The sequence below is a fragment of the Impatiens glandulifera genome, chromosome 9 (assembly GCF_907164915.1).
Source record: "Impatiens glandulifera chromosome 9, dImpGla2.1, whole genome shotgun sequence".
NCBI lineage: Eukaryota > Viridiplantae > Streptophyta > Magnoliopsida > Ericales > Balsaminaceae > Impatiens > Impatiens glandulifera.
Genome location: NC_061870.1, coordinates 26,926,706 through 26,947,124, shown reverse-complemented (window position 1 = coordinate 26,947,124; position 20,419 = coordinate 26,926,706). Strand labels below are relative to the sequence as shown.

General features: G+C 33.5%; 4 protein-coding genes across 4 annotated transcripts; 3 read left to right on the top strand and 1 right to left on the bottom strand.

The window, feature by feature from the left end:
• Positions 1–1,297: 1,297 nt before the first annotated feature.
• Positions 1,298–4,268, top strand: LOC124914764 (probable 1-deoxy-D-xylulose-5-phosphate synthase 2, chloroplastic). The gene is made up of 9 exons (XM_047455372.1): positions 1,298–1,435; positions 1,519–1,689; positions 1,759–1,923; positions 2,005–2,427; positions 2,514–2,787; positions 2,857–3,164; positions 3,245–3,526; positions 3,616–3,900; positions 3,995–4,268. The coding sequence occupies exons 1-9, from the start codon at positions 1,331–1,333 to the stop codon at positions 4,142–4,144; spliced, it is 2,163 nt and encodes a 720-aa protein (XP_047311328.1). The 5' UTR covers positions 1,298–1,330; the 3' UTR covers positions 4,145–4,268.
• Positions 4,269–6,292: 2,024 nt separating this feature from the next.
• Positions 6,293–10,666, top strand: LOC124914143. The gene is made up of 4 exons (XM_047454632.1): positions 6,293–6,501; positions 7,245–7,618; positions 7,706–9,634; positions 10,442–10,666. Exons 2-4 carry the CDS (start codon positions 7,272–7,274, stop codon positions 10,533–10,535), a joined length of 2,370 nt encoding a protein of 789 aa, XP_047310588.1. The 5' UTR covers positions 6,293–6,501; positions 7,245–7,271; the 3' UTR covers positions 10,536–10,666.
• Positions 10,667–13,566: 2,900 nt separating this feature from the next.
• Positions 13,567–15,907, top strand: LOC124915373 (receptor-like cytosolic serine/threonine-protein kinase RBK1). Its single transcript, XM_047456078.1, has 7 exons — positions 13,567–13,840; positions 13,922–14,404; positions 14,485–14,900; positions 14,968–15,047; positions 15,118–15,253; positions 15,319–15,468; positions 15,551–15,907. The coding sequence occupies exons 1-7, from the start codon at positions 13,834–13,836 to the stop codon at positions 15,722–15,724; spliced, it is 1,446 nt and encodes a 481-aa protein (XP_047312034.1). The 5' UTR covers positions 13,567–13,833; the 3' UTR covers positions 15,725–15,907.
• Positions 15,908–15,987: 80 nt separating this feature from the next.
• On the bottom strand, positions 15,988–19,932 carry LOC124915372 (AP2-like ethylene-responsive transcription factor AIL6). Its single transcript, XM_047456077.1, has 10 exons — positions 19,663–19,932; positions 19,263–19,584; positions 18,615–19,188; positions 18,457–18,539; positions 17,502–17,510; positions 17,328–17,416; positions 17,124–17,197; positions 16,986–17,036; positions 16,820–16,896; positions 15,988–16,743 (listed from the first exon to the last, which is right to left on the bottom strand). The coding sequence occupies exons 2-10, from the start codon at positions 19,504–19,506 to the stop codon at positions 16,334–16,336; spliced, it is 1,611 nt and encodes a 536-aa protein (XP_047312033.1). The 5' UTR covers positions 19,507–19,584; positions 19,663–19,932; the 3' UTR covers positions 15,988–16,333.
• Positions 19,933–20,419: the final 487 nt, after the last annotated feature.

Sequence of the window (20,419 nt, the reverse complement as noted above, 5' to 3'; positions counted from 1 at the left end):
TTAAAATAAAATATCAAAAGGGATCAACCTAGAAACAAGTTATTCATAAGTTTCTTTTATAAAATGGTTAATGTTAGAAGATTTAGTTAATTTCACACAAATAATGACATAATCTATTAATTATTCTTTTGGTACTAACTAAATTTAATTATACTAGCAAATATTACCAAAAAAATGGTCAACATAGAAGCATTTTATTCAATAAAATGTAACTTAGTTCACTATTCTAAAAGAACAATAGTCAACATAGTACTTATCTTAGGGATAAATCCTAAAAGGCCATTAGTCAGCCAGACAATCGGTATATAAGAGGTATGTTGATTCTTTTTATCCATTATATATCTCCCATGCTCAATCACATCCCAAGAAACTTGACCATGACCATTTTGGGTTCTTAACTTTTAGAAAAGAAAAGATTTGTTGTAACGTTATATCGCGAAGTTTGATTTAATTAGCGGTCTCTATGAGTTATTTATGAGAATTTTAGTTGATATTTCATTTTGTTGTCGTGGTTTGGAAGTGATAATATTAGATAATTTGAAAAGTCTTAAAAAAAATTGGTTGTTGAATTTGCAATTTTTAACTCTTCATTAATGTTATCCAATATGGACTTTGTTGCAAAAATATTATTAATTATGCACAATTTATAACTATTCATATATATATATATATATATATATATATATATATATATATATATATATATATTCATATATATAATTTAAAATAATGAATTGAAAATAATGAATTGAAAGGATGAATGAAATTTTAAACAATTTAAAAAAAAAAACAAATTATATTCATTCCATCTCACAGTGACATTAATTAAATTAATTAAAATACTAAAATATATTTAATTAAAAAATATTATTTTTATTATATATTAATACTCTTAAAAACATACCAAAAAAAAATCAATTTTTACAAAGTTTTACACTAGTTTAAATAAATTCTTAATTTATTCAAATAACTATCATCCAACCCCCACTAAAAAATTTATTATTATATTTAAATAAAATGGAAAACATGTGTGACTGAATAGTATAACGTCATTTTTTTAATGATTCAACATGTCATATATTTATTTATTTATTTTAAATGAGAAAATCGAGTTGCTAAGAAATTTAATGTTTTGATTGGTAGTGTGAATACATAATTACATATTATTGTAAAAAAATAAGAATCTTTTTAGTGTGAACAGTTACACTTGATTGTGAGCTTTATAAATTTGTTCACACAAACAATATATTTTTCTAGTTGAGTGACTTGCAAATTCTTCATCACTAGCAGCAGTCTCTCTCTATTTCTTTCTCAAGCTCTCTGTTCAAAAATGGCGGTCGTTTCATGCCCTGCGATTAGCCTGAATCAGTCGATATCTCCTTCCCCCTTAGCACTCTCGAGTAGGAAGAACCAAATCAGTTTAGACAGAACAAAGGTAAGTAATCAAGTACTGCATTACTTAGTTTTTTTGTTTGTTTGTAGCGATTGATCGTTTCAATGAATCATATTTGATTTCAGTTCCAGTTGAGAGCTTCAGCAGGTGAAGCAAATCATAGTGAAGAAAGGAAGATGACGATGATAAGGAAAGAAAAAGATGGATGGAAGATTGATTTCTCTAGTGAAAAACCAGCCACACCATTGCTAGACACTATTAACTTTCCTCTCCACATGAAGAATCTCTCCATTCAAGTAAAGATCAAGTTTTTTGTAAAACCCATAATTTTGATTTCATCTAATACAATTTTGGTTTTGATTCAGGATCTTGAACAACTATCAGCTGAATTAAGAGCAGACATAGTTCATAGTGTTTCACAGACAGGTGGACATCTTAGTTCAAGCTTAGGAGTGGTAGAGCTTACTGTCTCTTTGCATCATGTTTTCAACACTCCAGATGATAAGATCATTTGGGATGTTGGTCATCAGGTCAGCCGCGGGCCGCCTCCCACCCACCATTTTTAATAATTTGTTATAACTTTCTTCATCTAAAATTTGGAAAATGTGCAGGCGTATCCACATAAGATTCTTACAGGAAGGAGATCAAGAATGCATACAATAAGGAAGACATCAGGACTTGCAGGTTTCCCCAAAAGGGATGAAAGTGTGCACGATGCTTTCGGGGTTGGGCATAGTTCAACAAGCATATCCGCTGGACTTGGTATGGCAGTTGCAAGAGATCTGCTTGGAAAAAACAACAATGTCATTTCTGTGATCGGAGATGGAGCCATGACTGCTGGACAAGCATATGAGGCTATGAACAACGCGGGTTTCCTAGATTCTAACCTCATTGTTATCCTTAATGACAACAAACAAGTCTCCTTGCCAACCGCCACTCTCGATGGTCCTGCTACTCCTGTTGGAGCTTTAAGCAGTACTTTAACCAAGATCCAAGCTAGCACCAAGTTCAGACAGCTTCGTGAAGCTGCAAAAGTAAGAAATTAAGTCTTTCTTCTCAAGACCATCAACTCCATCTGCTATTTTTTTCTTCCTTTTTCATACACTTACAAAAAATACAGAGTTTGACAAGGCAAATTGGGCCACAAGCGCACGAGGTAGCTGCCAAAGTTGATGAGTATGCTAGGGGTATGATTAGCGCAACGGGATCAACTCTCTTCGAGGAGCTTGGATTGTACTACATCGGTCCAGTGGATGGCCACAATATTGAAGATTTGGTCACCATTTTTCAGAAAGTAAAGGAAATGCCCGCACCAGGTCCGGTTTTAATCCATATTGTTACCGAGAAAGGAAAGGGCTATCCTCCAGCCGAAGCTGCAGCTGATAAAATGCATGGTAAGTGTTGGCATTACTCATTTTGGCGATTGCATTCTTGGGATGATTATAATTTTTCATTCACTTCAGGGGTTGTGAAGTTTGATCCTGAGACGGGAAAGCAGTTTAAGGCTAAATCCCCTACACTTTCATACACACAGTACTTTGCCGAGTCTTTGATAAAGGAAGCCGAGGTAGATAACAAGATTGTGGCCATTCATGCTGCCATGGGTGGTGGCACAGGACTCAATTATTTTCAGAAGAAGTTTCCAAATCGTTGCTTCGATGTAGGCATTGCCGAGCAACATGCTGTCACTTTTGCTGCTGGTTTAGCCACAGAGGGTCTTAAGCCATTCTGCGCCATCTATTCATCGTTTCTTCAACGAGGTTATGACCAGGTAATTAGGCAACCAATTTTATTTGTTTATAATCTGAAAGATGGAATGAACTGATTTTGTGTTGTTATGGATATGAAAAGGTGGTGCACGACGTGGATCTTCAGAAATTGCCAGTTCGGTTTGCATTGGATCGAGCAGGGATGGTTGGAGCGGACGGGCCAACCCATTGTGGGGCGTTTGACATCACCTACATGGCTTGTCTACCCAACATGGTGGTCATGGCTCCAGCCGATGAAGCAGAGCTGATGCACATGGTTGCAACCGCGGCTGCAATTGATGATAGGCCTAGTTGTTTCCGGTTCCCTAGAGGCAATGGTATAGGAGTTGCTCTTCCTCATAACTATAAAGGAACTTCTCTTGAGGTTAGCAGCATACATATTCATATATACCCCCAAATCTAAATTTGTAAAATAAAAACTTAATCTTGTTTTGGTTGGCTGAATTGAATTAGATTGGAAAAGGAAGAATATTGATGGAGGGAACCAGAGTGGCTATTCTAGGATTCGGGTCAATTGTTCAACAATGTGTAGAAGCAGCCAACATTCTAAGATCCCAAGACATATTCGTGACTGTAGCCGATGCAAGGTTCTGCAAGCCGTTAGATACCAATCTGATAAAGAGTTTGGCTAAAGAACACGAGATAATATTGACTGCGGAAGAAGGTTCAATAGGCGGATTTGGATCTCATGTTACTCAGTACTTAGGCTTAAATGGTCTTCTTGATGGACCTTTAAAGGTAAACTAACTAACTAACTAACCTCCAATCTCACTTCAATGAACACATGACATGTTTGGTCTGTTTCTAATTCAGTATTGGAATGTTGTTGCAGTTAAGATCAATGGTCCTTCCAGATAGATACATCGACCATGGCTCGCCCCAGGACCAGCTTGATCAAGCGGGGCTCTCGGCTACACATATATGTGCAACGATTCTTTCGTTGTTAGGCAAGCCCAGAGAAGCTATTATTATGTTCAAGTGAGTGGTATTGAATCTTGATCAAGAGAAAGAGTTGGCATAGATTTCATAATTGAGATCTTCATCCAGTTTTCAATAATGCTGTAAACCACATTTTGGTTTTCTGTTAATGACAAACTAATATATATTATAATCCTCGTGTACATTATTTGGTTTTATTTTCTATAGTTTTGAATAGTAATATTGAAATTAAAAACCGAAAAGAGATTTATAAGCCTAAGAACAAATAAAAACAACTGAAGTGACAAGAATATAACAAAAGGCCTTAGTTGAGGACTTGTCTACGCTCTAAAATTGAGACTTTAATCTTAAATGAAATAGGATAAGAAAATTTGCTTCATTTTTATATATATTATGTAAGTGGGGTCAAATTATATTTTTCTTAAGTTGTACTAATATAAAAATAAATAAACTATTCAATAAAAATCATTACTCCTCTTCTCTTCCACTACAAAGTCTTCAATGTCTAAAAAATGATTGATTTTTAATCATCATAGTATTAAATTTATCCATTCTGATACATAATCACTCTTGTAAACAAGAATTACAAAATGGTTTTAGTCAAAAATAACTTATCAATATTTTTTATTGATTTTATTGAATTTGTACTCTCAAAGAAGATTAGTCGACCAAAAATATTGTAATTTATTGTTATCAAATAATTTTAACTTTAAAGACTTTATGGATATTTTTGTACAAAATATTGTAGTTGAAAGTCCTTCCATAATAGTAGTAGAAATATTATTGGAGAGTTAATGGCTATTAATGAAAAATAAATAATAGTTTTTTTTTGTTTTTTTTTTTTTTTTTTGTTGAATGAGAGTGTTTCAAATTTCAATATCAAGGTTTTATCATGATTTTTTAAAATATCTTTATGTGTCATTTTTGTTGATAGTAAGTTTCAAGTTCTAAAATAGTAATAAATTAACATTAAAATGATACTTTAAATAAAAATATATTACAAATTCATAATAAAATCTTTACTTATGAATGATTTTGTTAAGGGTCTCTTATTAATAATATTCAGAGGAAAAGAAAAATAATAATAATTTAAATTGGTACAATAAAGAATGAAGTTCACTCTCAAATAATTGAAGAATGAAGTTTCAGTTTAGACATAATACTATTTTATTAGTTCTGAATTATTGTGCTTTATTTTGAATGCTAATTTATTTTATAGACACATATTATTATAATATTTTTTTAAATAAAAAAAATATATTGGATAGCAATATATGTAATTGAACTCATTTTTTTCTATTTTAATAAGATTTTCCAAAATTTAAAAGGAAAAACATTCATTGTTTATGACTTGGTGAAAAAGAAAAGAAAATACATTTTTAAGAGAGTAATGGTCACTAATTAGTAATTACTATTGCTATGGCTTTTTTTAGGTAAATGATTTATGAGGGTGATTTTGAGAAAATTAGGTTTTTTATATATAAAGATTTATATTGTGTGAATGAATATATGATGATAAAATAAAAAATAATAATTAAAATTAAAATATATTTTAATATTTTAATTAATATTTTATTAGATTTGAGTTATTTAAATAATTTTTTAATATGTTTGTTAGAAGAAAAATAAATATTATTATTTAAAAATCTTAAAAAATAATATTAAATAATATTTAGAGAAGAGAAAAGTAAACAAATCTTAATAAAATATAATTGATTATATATGCAATTCTATTTAGATTATTAGGTTTAGTAAGTTTATTAGAAATTAATTTAATTTTAAAACGCGTCAAATATTAATGAATTAATTGCCATGAACGTTATTCTCTTTCAAAACGCGCCAAATACGGTTGAACGACTTTTAATTTTTAAAAAGGACGCGCCAAACAAAAACGAATCAACTAATGTTAACTACTTTTTATAAAACGCGCCAAATATAATTAATCATATATCTCTGTTTTTAAATGCCATGATCAATATTCAGCTACCATATATATGCTTAATCAATACAAAATTCACTTAATATTTAAAATAATAATAATTTGTATTAATTTTATATATTATATTATTTAGACAGGTAAATATGAGAAATTGATCTAATAGAATTGAATTGATCGAACGGTGATAAAGAGAGAAGAGGGGATCAGACCATCTGACTGGACTCGGGAAGAGGTGTGATAGAGCAAGAAAATTATTGGGCTCGGTTGACTATTATATAACATAGACGCAGACTGAACGCCTCCATTCTGGGTTCTTTTCATCTTAACCTAATTCCGGTCTGATTCTGAACCATCCTTCGACCTTCTTCTCGGAATCAATCATCAAAACTAATCGATGCCTTTGTTACAGCGATTGAGCGGCTAAAGGGTTCCAGAACTTCTTCTGCAGGGATCATTTCCAGGTTCTGTTCGAATTTTAGTAGATATATCTATGTGACCAATTTTATAGTTTTGTTTATCTCTTTGTCAGGTCAAATTTGAAGTTGTTAGTGCTTTTATATGTAAGAAAAGTATGTTTATTTTTAGGTTTATAGGTGAATTCCAGTTAAAGCTTGAGTCTTGAAGGTGTTAAAGGAGAATGTAGGTTTATAGGTGAATTGCCCTAGTAGTTTGGACTATCTTATGAGTGATAAATGGTTATAGTTCTTTGTTTTAAGGATCAAATGACATTGATTTCTTTGATATGGCTTAGAAGAATGTGGTTTATGCTACTTATTTATATGAATGTATTTATTTTGGCTCATAGTTTTGTGGTTTGGGTGAAAAGTAAAGGTATGGGGTCATTGGTGATTAAGGATAATGAAATAACAGTGTATGAATGTAAGCTATCAGGGCAGTTGATGACAGATTTACTGATAAATGGAAAATAGAGAATTTCGAAGTAATATCAGGTTATTAAGCTATCAAGGCAGTTGATGACAGTTTTACAGATAAAAGGAAAACAGAGTCGCTGATGGACCAACCTGAGTGTGAATTGATATTTTTTGGTTTGATTGAGCTCATATGACTACATAGAAACCAAATGATGTGTAATTACCCAATTGTAATATCTTAGATGTTTAATGCTGTTATAATGTTCCTATTTTTAGTGAATAAATTGTCTTTGATTGACACTATTTTGTATGCATTTTTTTTGTCTTGGCAGTCCACAGAAGTTAATCAAAAGTGCAAGATGTCCACAAAGAGAATTATAACTATATGTCAGTCTGGTGGTGAGTTTAAGACGGATGAATCTGGGTCTTTATCGTACAGCGGAGGGGTGGCTTATGCAGTGGATATTAATCAGGAAACGAAATTAAAAGCTTTCAGGAAGGAACTGGTTGAAACATTTGGCTGTACTCTTGATCGCATGTCTATCAAGTACTTCCTTCCTGAAAACGATAAGACTCTGGTATCAATCTCCAAGGATAAGGACCTGGAGAGTATGCTAAATCTCTTTGAGGACTCTGACCAAGTCAATGTATTTGTCACGCAAGAAGAATGCAGCGCGCCAAAAGTATCAAAAAAGCCTGTCAAAAGGTACTTAACAGTTATTAATATTGAGATTCAAACCCAATAGGGGTTTGTAAATGTTGATGGGATCATAATGTATGCTTCATTTTGCAGGTCAAAGAACATAGCTGTATCTGAAGATATTGTTCCTACTCTGATGATACCTTCTACCAGCAATACTGAAGTTAATGTCCCAATTGATATGGACAACCCAATTGCAACATCACCTTTTGACAATATTATTGACATAGACATTGTAGACAGTCAAACCAAACTTGCCAATGAATCAGGTGCTGAAATTATTAGTGTTGGTCAAAGATTCCGTAGTTTCTCAGAATTTCGTGAAGCTTTGCTGAGGTACTCTATTGCTCATGGGTTTATTTTTCGATATAAGAAAAACGACAGCTACCGCATAAGTGCCAGATGCAAATATGAAGGTTGTCCATGGAGGATATATGCATCTAGGGTGGCCTCCACTACCCAATTGTTTTGCATTAAGAAAATGAATCCAAATCATCTGTGTGAAAGAGCTGATTCAAGAACTGGCTATAGGGCATCTAAGGGCTGGGTTGGAAGTATAGTGAAAGAGAAACTGAAAACCTCCACACATTTCAAGGCTAAGGATATTGCCACCATCATTGAAAAGGAATACGGAGTGGTACTGAACCCTGCTCAGGCAAATCGTGCAAAATTGCTGGCCAAGGAGGAACTTTCACGCTCATATGAAGATGCGTATAATCAGCTGCCTTACTTGTGTGAAAAAATATTAGAATCTAATCCAGGTAGCATTGCTGCATTAGCCATAAGAGAGAATTCAAGCTTCCTGGGGGTCTTTGTTTCATTTCACGCCTTGATTTCTGGTTTCCAGCTAGGTTGCCGTCCTTTGATCTTTATTGACAGCATCCCTTTGCGATCAAAATACCAAGGGGTGCTAATAGTTGCTTCGGCTCCTGATGGTGATGACGGTATTTTTCCAGTTGCATTTTCTGTTGTAGATGTTGAGAGTGAGGAGAATTGGCTTTGGTTCATTATGGAGTTAAAATCTGCTTTGTCAACATCCCATCCGATCACATTTGTTGCTGATTTCAGGAGGGGTTTGAGAGAAGCCATTAATCAGATGTTTGACAATGGCCAACATGGGTTTTGTATTCGTCATCTTGTTGATAAACTCAATGAAGATATAAAAGACCTCCCACATGAAACTAGGAGTATTGTGAATCAATATATTTTTAGTGCTGCTTATACTCCGACTGTTGATACTTTTCGACAATACATTGAGAAGATAGAATCTGTATCACCTGAAGTCTATAATTGGGTAGTACAGAGTGAAGTTCATCATTGGGCAAATGCTTTCTTTACAGGAGCCCGATATAACCATTTAACATGTGATTTCGGGAGGATAATCTATAGCTGGGTTGCTGATGCTCATGAGTTTCCGATAACGCAGTTACTTGATGTTTTGATAAACAAGACGATGGAGTTAGTTTATACTCGCAGGGCTGATTCCAGTAAGTGGATAACTAAGCTAACTCCATCCATGGAAGAAAAGCTAAAATGTGAGATTTCGAAAATCAGCTCACTTCAAGTGTTTCTTTCACATGATGACATATATGAAGTTCATGGTGAGTCTGTTGACGTTGTTGATATTGAACATTGGGACTGTAGTTGCAGGGGTTGGCAGCTTACAGGGTTCCCTTGTTCCCATGCTATTGCTGTTCTTGAGTTTCTTGGAAGGGATCTTTATTCTTACTGCTCAAAGTACTTTACTGTTGAAAGTTACTGCCTAACCTATGCCGAATCGGTTCACCCAATCCCAATCATGGAAAAAACGGAACAAAGCAAGCCTTCTACTGGAACAATCCTGGTTACTCCTCCCACCAAACGGTCGTCGCTGAAAAGATTGGAACAGAATAGTCTTTCTCAAGTTGCTGCAGCAACCAAACGAAAGCGTAAGAAGAAGCAGTCAGCATCCCTTGAACTGAGCAAACGGCAGTTCAAGTGCAGTAGATGCAAGGGATTGGGGCACAATAAGAAAACATGCAGGTACTACACCATCTCATTCAAGAAATTCATTTTATCCTCAACCTATCCCATCTATACTTTCATGTCGCATGTCAAATTTTCTAATTAATAGTAATACATACCTTGGATTGAGCCTTCCTGACCTTTGTTTTTGCTTAGCCCATCACCTCATTCAAGTCTCTATAGGTTCAAAGCTTTCTTCAATCAAAATTATTTGTATGTAAACATTTCACATGAATTAACTGATATTGGAGAACAAAAATAAAATGTTTAATTTGAAATTGGGCATGCTATATGCAAACATAAATGGTTGCTAGTTTTGTCTATGCAGGAGGGAGTTCTTAGCATTAGATATATTATCTCGCTAGCTGAAGCAAATGATTTGATTTGATATCTTCTACTTTAATTGCAAATTCCGGTCATCTTGTATAATTTATTGAACTCATCTCTATTCCCTTAAAATTATATAATGGCAGCAATTGTAAGTGGAGTTAATGCCTTGGAAAATCTACTACAGATAGGAAAGTTTCTAGTCTTTATGAAAGAAAAAGATATATCTTCTCTTTATGTGATATTTTTCCTAGATTTCGAGTTAATGAGAACTGTTTATGAAGATTCTGAAGGCATAAGGGGATGGATTATGGAAAGAATAGGATAGTTGGTTCCATTAATCTTATCTGTCACATTAGTACTGATTAATATGCTAGTGTATACTGGTGGTTATAGTTTTTTTTATCATATAGTTAAACAATTCGTTATTCATTTTCTGGGTTTCTCTTAAAACTTCTACTCTATGGATGAATAACCTTTGACTTGTGTTTATTATAGTGCCTCAAACAGCGACTCATCATCGGAGGAGGATGGCCTGGACATAGAACTGCTCACAAACAAAGATACATTTTTCCCTACATTTGGTAGCTGATTGATCCCCCTTAGTGTCTTCTTCGTCTATAACTGTTAGCAGACTTTTCTTTATTTGGGTGGGGTGGGGGGATGTAAATTATAACTGGTTTATGCTGCATCATATCATGGATTGAATTCAATTTTTCATTATTCTGATGCATGAATTGGAATGGTTGGATTTAAATTTAGAGATAACAATGTCTAGATTTTTGTAACATTTAGAAATATTAATGTAGGAAGATAAGATGATCAGTTGGAACCACTAAACTGGTTGATGGTTTTAGGAGAAATCCAACTAACCCATATCTGATATCTGAAGTCAAAAACCAATCTCTAATGGTTGGTTGGTGCCCCACCTTGTCTTGAATTTGGGATATAACCAAAACCATTGAAAGTGAAAGCTTTATAAGTGGAAAATGACTCTATAAATTGAGATATAAAATAGTAGCTAGCCCTGTCTTCTAGTATTGGAGAAATATTTTGACCATGAGTACTTTTTATGAATAAAATTAAACTTAGATGAGGTTTGGTGGGGGGTTTGGTCTTATTTTCTAGTTAAGTTTTAGTTCAACCACTTGGTTACCATAATAATTTAGGGTCATTTTCTTTTCTTTGAATTTATTTTTTAGTTAATTTAAGTTTTTTTTTAGACTCTTAGAAAATTATATAATTTAACATATACTCTTTTTAATCATCATATCATTTCATTTGTTAATAAAAATATCAAAATATTTTTACTTTATTTTTTATTATATTTTAAGCAAATTTTAAATAATTTGTTCTTTTTATCTGACAATAATTATTTGAATTTTAAAAAATCATCTGAAAAAACTCAAAGATCAATGGAGCTCTTGTAATATGAGGCCCATTTGAAAAACTAACAATTAAGTTTATATTTTAATATATTATCTCTATATAAGATTCTTAGGATTGAAAAAAATACATTTATTTGTCTCATTGTGTTTCTTTTATTTTATTTATTTTAAAACCACCTCCATAACAAAAATTAATAAATTCAAGAACAGTAATATTTATTTTTTACCTGAATATATTCTCAATAGTGGTTATTATCAATTCATTTAATCAAAATAGAATCGAACATTAAAGTCGGACCTAATAAATCACGAATTCGTTTTGAATAGAAGTCGAAGAATATAGAGTTCATGCTAATTCTATTTAATTGTAAAATATAAAATAGAATACGATATAAGAGTCTTCATTAAAAGATTAAATATGTCGAATTTATTCTATTTTTTTTTATGAAGAATGTTTTAAATTTAATTCAACAATCATTTTTGGGTGAAAATTAATAAAAAAAAATTATAAATAATATTTTAATAAAGTAATTAACACAAATAATATAAGATTCAATATTATTTTATCTGTAACCCATCATTTTTCTCTTTTAAAAGGTAACATATTGTACTTGAACCTTTTTTTGTAAAATAAATTATAATAAAAATTGAATGTGAGACACTAAATTTTAAATTTCTATCATTAGTTATATAAGTAAATAAAATATTTTCAAATAAAAATTATTATATGTGTTAATAATAAAATCAGTCACAGTTTCAAAAGACTAAAAATCATATTTATTTATTTGATTTTTGAGTTATTTATTTTGACTTTATGATATTAAAAATTTATAACTTTTTTTAATATATATTTTTACCATTTGAATGTGAATTTATCTTTACAAACAAATAATAATAATAATAATAATAATAATAATGAAATCACATTATAATTAGTATACTATGTTTGGTTAACTAATTTGTTATCAATTAAATGCTAATTACTATATCATTACACGACTGTTAATATATTTGGCGGTGCATGCGCATATTAATTATTTTCCTGTGACAAGTATTCTGCTGTTAAGGAAAAAAATGTATATAATATTGAAATAAGTTAATAAATGGGTTCAGTTCTCATTAATTGATGGCTCAAACTTTGATGATGAGAATTGAATTTTAAATGGTTTCATATAGCTCAATTTATATAATTTTTTTTTTTAAGTTGACAAAATATTATTTGAAAAATAATTTGAGCGACGAAATTATAACGAAAACAATGTTATGAATTATACGTCGTCTGTACTATTTTTAGGAGAAAGAAAAAAAAATTAATTAATTTTATGTCACAGGAGATTTTTTTTTTCGAACATTATTATATTTGGTAAAAAGAGAAAAAAAAAATATTGTTTTTTGAAAAAGTAACCATGTACGGGAAATATTTTTTATTTCCCTCCTGTACGTGGCAGGTCACCCTCAAATTGATGATATTTAACTTTGTTGTCCATGTCATGACTTATTTATTTATAAATATTTTAAATATACGTTTTTTAAATTAATTATTGTTTGAATCTACACATTCTAATCTATCAAAAATGGTTTGAGTGACTTAAAAAAAAGAGATTTTAAAAATTTTGATTTGATTTTATGTTTTAAATTTAATATATATATATATATTTTTGAGATGTACAAGTTGTTCATACATTAAAATTTGTACAATGTGTGTAAATAATTATAAGAAATCGAATAAAGATAATAATTTATTAGTTTACAAATGTGATAGATTAATTATAAAAATAATATAATATATCTTGAAGAAAATTTCAAATAACTAAAATTATAATAAATACCATTTAATATTCCAGACCCAACCGATAAAAACATTCAAATTCGTACATGAAAAAAACAATTGAGTCATTAATATAATTATATATAAAAAACAATTGAGTCATTATTATTTATTGTAAGTTATTGTAAATGTGACAAATGTTATATATAAAAAAACAATTGCGTCATTAATAAAATGTCAGAAATGCCCTTGGAGGAGTAGTAGCACCAAAAACACATTGGTTAATTAACGGCATGAATGACAAAGAGAGATACGGACGGCCTAGATTGCATCATCATCATCTCATAAACAAACATTAACGGCCTGGATTTGAATACCTCTCTCTCACACACACACAAATACACACACAAAAATCTATGTATATAAATATAGCGTACATTACCCATTACAAGAAAACTGGTCTTCTTCCTTGTTCCTTCTCTGTTCTTTATCGAATCAAAAGGAAATTAAATTATTTTGATTCCTTTTAAATCCTTTGATCATCTCTCTCTCTCTCTCTCCTTCCTCCATCTCTTTCTCTTTCCTCTTTGGTCATGAGGGAAGATGGCGGAAGAAGACTACAATGACCGGCTTCTTCTAAATCCAACACAATCTTCTGTATGTTTTCGTGATTTTCGAGGATAAATTAACACACCCAATCAATCAATTCATCAATTCATCTTATCGCGATTCACATGGAAGGTAACGGGAAAAAACAAAAATCAAATCTTTCCTCCACCATTGATGCAAAAGCTTTTGAATTTATAATTTCTGAGTTGACAGGAATCGAAGTGAGGATTCAAGACATTTTAGATGGGGGGACGTTGGATGAGAGGATGAAAGTGCAAGACGACGACGTGGACGAGGTTCCATTCCCGTCGCCGAGAGGTGTATTGGAAATTACAGCCACCGGTTCTGATGCCGATAACAACGCCGGAGCCGGAGGCGAAGGCGAAGGTGAAGGTGGAGGTGAAGGCGAAAGTGAATCAGGGGATTCGCCTAAAGCTTTTGGTCCGGAGAAACCGGCGGCGAAACCGACCCAGTTCAAGAAATTGTTTGACAATGCTAAGATGAAGTCGGTTAGAAGATTCGCGGCGATACCATTGTTGGCGGGTTATGAACTTTCAAGAAAGAGTTTAAGGAAACTCGAGAGGAATCGAAGCGTTGATGAAACGATTGATTGTGGGGATTTCATCGTTCAGAAACCTTCATGGAGGAATTTCAGCCGCCAGGAACTCGCCGCTGCTACCGATGATTTTAGCCCCGGTAAGATTCTCATTTTAAAAAAAAAAAAATATGTTCTTGATTCTGGGTATAATTGAAACGATTGATTGTGGTTTTATTAGAGAGGATGGTTGGTAAAGGAGGACATGCAGAGGTATACAGAGGGACTCTTCCTGATGGAGAAGAAGTAGCGGTTAAGAAAATAATGAAGAGAGAAAAGAATGATGAAGACAGAGCCGGTGATTTCTTATCGGAGCTTGGCATAATTGCTCATATTGACCATCCTAATGCTGCAAAGCTAATCGGATTCAGCGTCGACGGCGATCTTCATCTGGTTCTTCAGTTCTCTCCCCATGGAAGCTTAGCTTCCCTCCTCCATGGAGATGATGAGAAAGTAATAGAATGGAGCATAAGGTTGAAGGTGGCAATTGGGGTTGCAGAAGGTTTACAGTATCTTCATTCTGGTTGCAAAAGACGCATCATTCATAGAGACATCACTGCTTCAAACATACTTCTCACTCAGGACTATGATCCTCAGGTTCTTTCTTTATTTATCATTTGTTCTCAATTGATTCTGTTTTCATTCATATTATTTGATTTCATAGATTTCAGACTTCGGTCTTGCAAAATGGCTACCGGAGAAATGGGTTCATCATGTTGTTCATCCAATTGAGGGCACCTTTGGGTAAGGTGAAAACTCATTTATTTTCAAACAAAGTAAAAAAAATGGACTAATAACATTACATTATGTATAGTTATATGGCTCCAGAGTATTTTATGCATGGGATTGTCGACGAAAAGACAGATGTTTTCGCCTTTGGTGTTTTGCTACTCGAACTCATAACGGGTCGTCGAGCACTTGATTCGAGTAGTATGAGTCTTGTCATGTGGGTAAGTTACAAAAATACAAAACATAGAGACGTTGTTGATTTTCTTATGTAATTGAATTGTTTTAGGCGAAACCTCTGTTGGAGAAGAATTGCATAAAGGAATTGGTGGATCCTCGACTAGAAGGAAGCTACGACGAGGAGGAGATGAAACGAGCTATGGTGGCCGCTTTAGCTTGTCTCCATCACTCGCCTGGAAATCGTCCATTGATGGTCATTGTATGACAAATCTAGACTCTCTTTTGTTACATTATCTTAACAAAAAAATAAATGAATTTTTGGTTTTGAAATTGTGGTGCAGGTTGTGGAGCTGCTGGTAAATGGAGAAGGTGAAAATAAAGAAATAAAACCAATTAAATCAAGGGGAGGAAGTAGTACCACAATCATGTTGGATCCAAGTGATCATTTGGAAAACTACACCACCACCACTTACCTCAACGACCTCAGCCGTCATATGCAGCTTGTTCTTGAATAGCCACCACCCGCAGTCGCCACGCACCACCATCGCCGCCACAAGTGAAATTGAGAAGAGTAACAAAAAGGGTTTTCATTTTTCTCACATGGGATTCCAGTAGCTTAATGAACATTGTACATATAATCAAGAAGAGATTTTTCATTTTGATGAATTAAAATGAAACCTTCTGGGTTTTTTTTGTTCTTTTTTTTTTTAATTTATTTTCTTTAATTAGGACATGATGAACTAATATTGTACAAAAGAAAAGATTCAAGCTTTTGGGCTGAAAAGATTAATAGGAGTGAACTGTGTAATCAATCCCATGCACAGGTTTGGTTAATTTTATATTTTTCAACTAACATAATCATAGGATCAGGATCAGCTCCCCAAACATGGGCAAAACTGGAGCAGATCATCACATAAACTGTAAACAACAAACAACCTTCTTCCTCAACAAAAACTAACCAACCATCTTTTGTATATCCTGCTCTCATGTTAAAACCCTAATCTATGGTTTCAGGTCAGATGTCAGCTCTGATCACAAGAGATTATCCCCCCTCAAAAATCATCCAGTCATCATCAGCATAATATTCAACAAAGAAACAAATAAAGTGAGATAGATTGATCGGGTTAATAGGATTGGTGAGGCCACATGTAGAACTCCCCGGGTGGGGCCATTGAAGGATTAACATAAGCCGACGAAGAATCATTAGACGCGTTATTATTGTTGTTGTTAGTGTGAAGTAGGTTGAAGAGGCTGTGGTGGTAACGGGGAGCTGTGGCATCACAAGGATTCGATGAAGACTGAATGGAAGAGGAGAAGTCAATACATTGAGGTTGCTGCTGGTCAAGGTTGAAGACTGATTTCTGATCTGTGTCAAGAGAAAGCTTCAGCTTCTTGGCTGCTCCACCAATTGGCAGAGAACTATTCATGATGGATTCCATGTCGTATCGATTCATCTCAAAATTCGTTACTGCGTTCAAACCTCTGAACTTTATCGCTGCAATGTCATATGCCTCTGCAGCTTCTTCCTCAGTTGCTACATAATTATAAACACAGAATAATGTTATAATACTGAAAACAGAATATGAAAACCTTATTCATTGAAGTTTTACCAAATGTTCCAAGATACAGATCCTTGTTTCCTGCAACTCGACCAATCCTTGCCTGCCATCGGCCCTGTTGATGATGCCTGATAAAACAACAAAACAGAACAGGATGCAAATTGTTAATGTTTATAAAAGAGATTAGAGCTGAAACAAAGAAGAGAACTATTTGGACCTTGTCACACCCCTATAAATCGAGGCTCCCCTCGAGAATCCACTACTCTTCCTGTAAAAACAAACAAAACAAAAAAATTAAATATCTCACTGATGATAGGTCAAATAGGAGTTAAAAACTTTCTTTCAGAGGGCTAACCTCCTCAATGATGCGATAAACTCTTGCTTAGTGGCTTGTTTCATTTCCTCTAGTTCTTTCCTATAAGTAGAGACCTATAAAGAAACAAAAAAAAAAACATGATCATGGATTTCAGCAACAACATTTGCCACATTCTTAGGTTTGTTCCAAATAAGGGTATTCTAGTTAAGGATTTAAGTGATAATTGGGTTATTTGAAACAAACCAGAAAGTTGGTAGTGGCAGTAGGACCCCAATATTTAAGAGCAGCCAAATCATAAGCTCTTGCTGCCTTATCTTCCTTATCATATCCACCTAATGAAATGAGATGAAATACTGTTAAGTTTCTATAATAATAAAAGTTGGATAAATAAAAACAGATAATGAATTAATTAGTTACCTAGGTACACTGCAGCAGAGAAGAATCCACCATCGCAATTCAGATCAGCATACATAAAATAGACAATTCAATTGGAAAGTTAGCTTACAAAAAAACAGTCAAAGATTTCTGCACAATAATAATAATAATAATATCTAGAACATGTCATGTGCTTCTACTGGAGATTTTGATATTTAAATTTGGGAAAGTATGCTAGCAAAGTCCATAAATATCAACATGAAGTTAACCAAGCAGGAAATTGTGATATAAAAGAAATGGTTATGTTCAGAATGAGTTGAAATGGTAATGAAAAAATGAGGACAGGAGTGGAGTAAACAGTAGTTTGCACATAAATATAAAATTGAGTGACATGGTCAAAGCTATTGTGGGCCAGTAAAAAAGGAAAAAGCTAAAGGCTAAAGGAGCATTCATTCTGATGAAATTAGTAAGTAGGGTTCAGACTATATCTTTTTCCCTGTCTATATCCCTTAACTAGAAAAGACGGGATGGGATGGATGTTGGATAAATGGGTTGTCTTTCAATTATCTTGCGGACAACCCTATATTTGCTATCTATCTATCTATCAATCAATCATAATGATGATAATGATAAAGAGATCTCAAGACCGACGGCCACCATATCTTCAATCATATGAAGATATCTCAAGAAAACATATATGAATTTAAAACCCTTTCTCATGATCATTCACCATTCATCATTCAATTCAATGGGCAATTGCATATTTGCATGCAACTTTCACTTCAGTCTGTACAGAAAGACATCAGCTCAATCACAAGTATAGCTAATAATGCATTTGCATGTGACATGTACACGTACATACATACCCTTTTTCTTATTATATTCCTGCTATCAGAAACTGGCCCAAAAACTCACTTCTTCTTCATATTATAGAAACAAGAAAACGACATAGCCTTGGATATTGAGAAAAAAGAAAGAAAGAAAGAAAGATAGAGACCTTGACGCCCTTTTCTGGCCTGCCCTTCTCTTCTACAGCTGTTATCCCATAGATGAGCTTCATATCTACCAGTCCATCTATGTCTGCACTAACAATGGTTTGTTAATAATAATTATGATCTAAATTCAAATTTGAAGATTTTTTTTGAAAAAAAGTACCTTGTAACTCCTCTGTAAATGGAGGTTCTTTGCCCAAATTTATTATCACTTATCTTCTTCTTCTTACAACTCCCCGATTCAAGTGAAACAATACCCTTCTGGGTCTTCTGGTTTCCATCCAACCCATTCCCCAATGACAAAATCCGGCTCGGACCTTGACCACCGGAACCGTGATAGACCTCTGATAGCTTCAACCCGTCCACAGATGCCGAGTCCTCAACCTCAGAACCCGAGTTAGTAGAAAATGACTGGAAACCAGTGTAAGTAGTATTTGCCGTAATCAATTTAAGATCCCGATTGTCTCCAAAGTAGGTCGAGACACCATGATCGTAGATGTGTGTCAGTGAAGACTCCTGAGTCTCCGTTTGGCTATCTGAGTATCGAACTAGGGCTGAGTCACATCCAAGAAAGTCTTCCAACTTCGGAGCTGACGACGATACAGGCTGATGAAAACCAGGGAAAATCGATAAATCTCCTCCGATGCTGCTTTGTTGGGTAACTTCCTTTGCCGGATTATTCTGATAATCGCCGCCGCCTGTGTAAAGTGCTTGATGAGACTTGCCATTTTCCCATCCTGCAAAATAGTTAATAATAATAAACAAAAATTGGGCAAAACTTTAGAAGAAGAAAAAGGGTATAATAGTTTACCATTAGAGTAGAAATTATCAACATAGTAGTAATAAGGATGAGAATGAGCAGAAGGGGCGGTGGAAGATGATCCGTCAAAAGGGTTAAGTTTCATTGTTGATTGAAGCAAATGCGACTGAGAAGAAGACGTAGAGCCGCCGCCACCGCCGTCACCGCCTCCGCCGCCGAGCATCTCCATCGGCGAAAGGGAGAAAGAAAGCCAGTTATTCATGGCCTCAGTATTCTCAGGAGCAGCCATATACATTTATACAGTCTTTCTCTCTCTTTTGGATATATTATAGATTCACTTCACCTCAAGCAAACAAACAAACAAACTGGGTACCTATAAAAGAAGATTCAGAAGTCAAAACAAAACAAAACAAAATCTGAAACATGTGATCTGTAAATAAGAAACACACACCCAACATGCAGAAGGAGAACTTGGGTGTGTTTGAGGCAATATATCAAACAATTGGTGAGCTAAAATGTAGTTTTGAAAACAAGGGTGTAGAAGAAGAAACGTAATTTGCTTCAAGGAAGGGAAAAAGGGGGGGGTTCGTAAAACTAGCTTCAAAGGAGCAGGTGGAGGATTATAATGGGAAGAAAAGGGCGGTCCAGACTGCCATCCGGCGTAAAAACAGAGGGACAACCCGATGGATGATGAGAGAGAGTTTTGTACTTTAGTGTTTCATTTCATTTCATTAAACATGCAGAGGATGATGATGAAGAAGAAGCAGCTGAGTCACCTCTTAAGGTTATGTTTGATTACATTTATAACTTCAAATTAATTTATCAAAAATAATTAACCCTTTATCAAACAAAACAAAACAAAGTCACGCAACTTCCGGGCTGGGTACAAAACATATTGTAAAATATTTATTAACAAATAATAAGTTTATTTGAAAAAAAAACCAAAAAAAAACTCAAATCAAACAAGCTCTTTGACTAAATTAACCACACCGTTTCATATTATCCTAACACTTGTCCTACATGCTGAATTCCAACCCCTCACCGGTTAAAATAAATTACCTTTTTTTATTAATATTCTAAAAAATATTATATTAAATAAATTAGCTGTTTTATAGTTTAAAATAATATAAATAAAAAGACTGACATGACAATAAATTCAAATATTTGATCAAAAAGTCTCCCTGTTGTAAGTATTAATTGGGTTATAT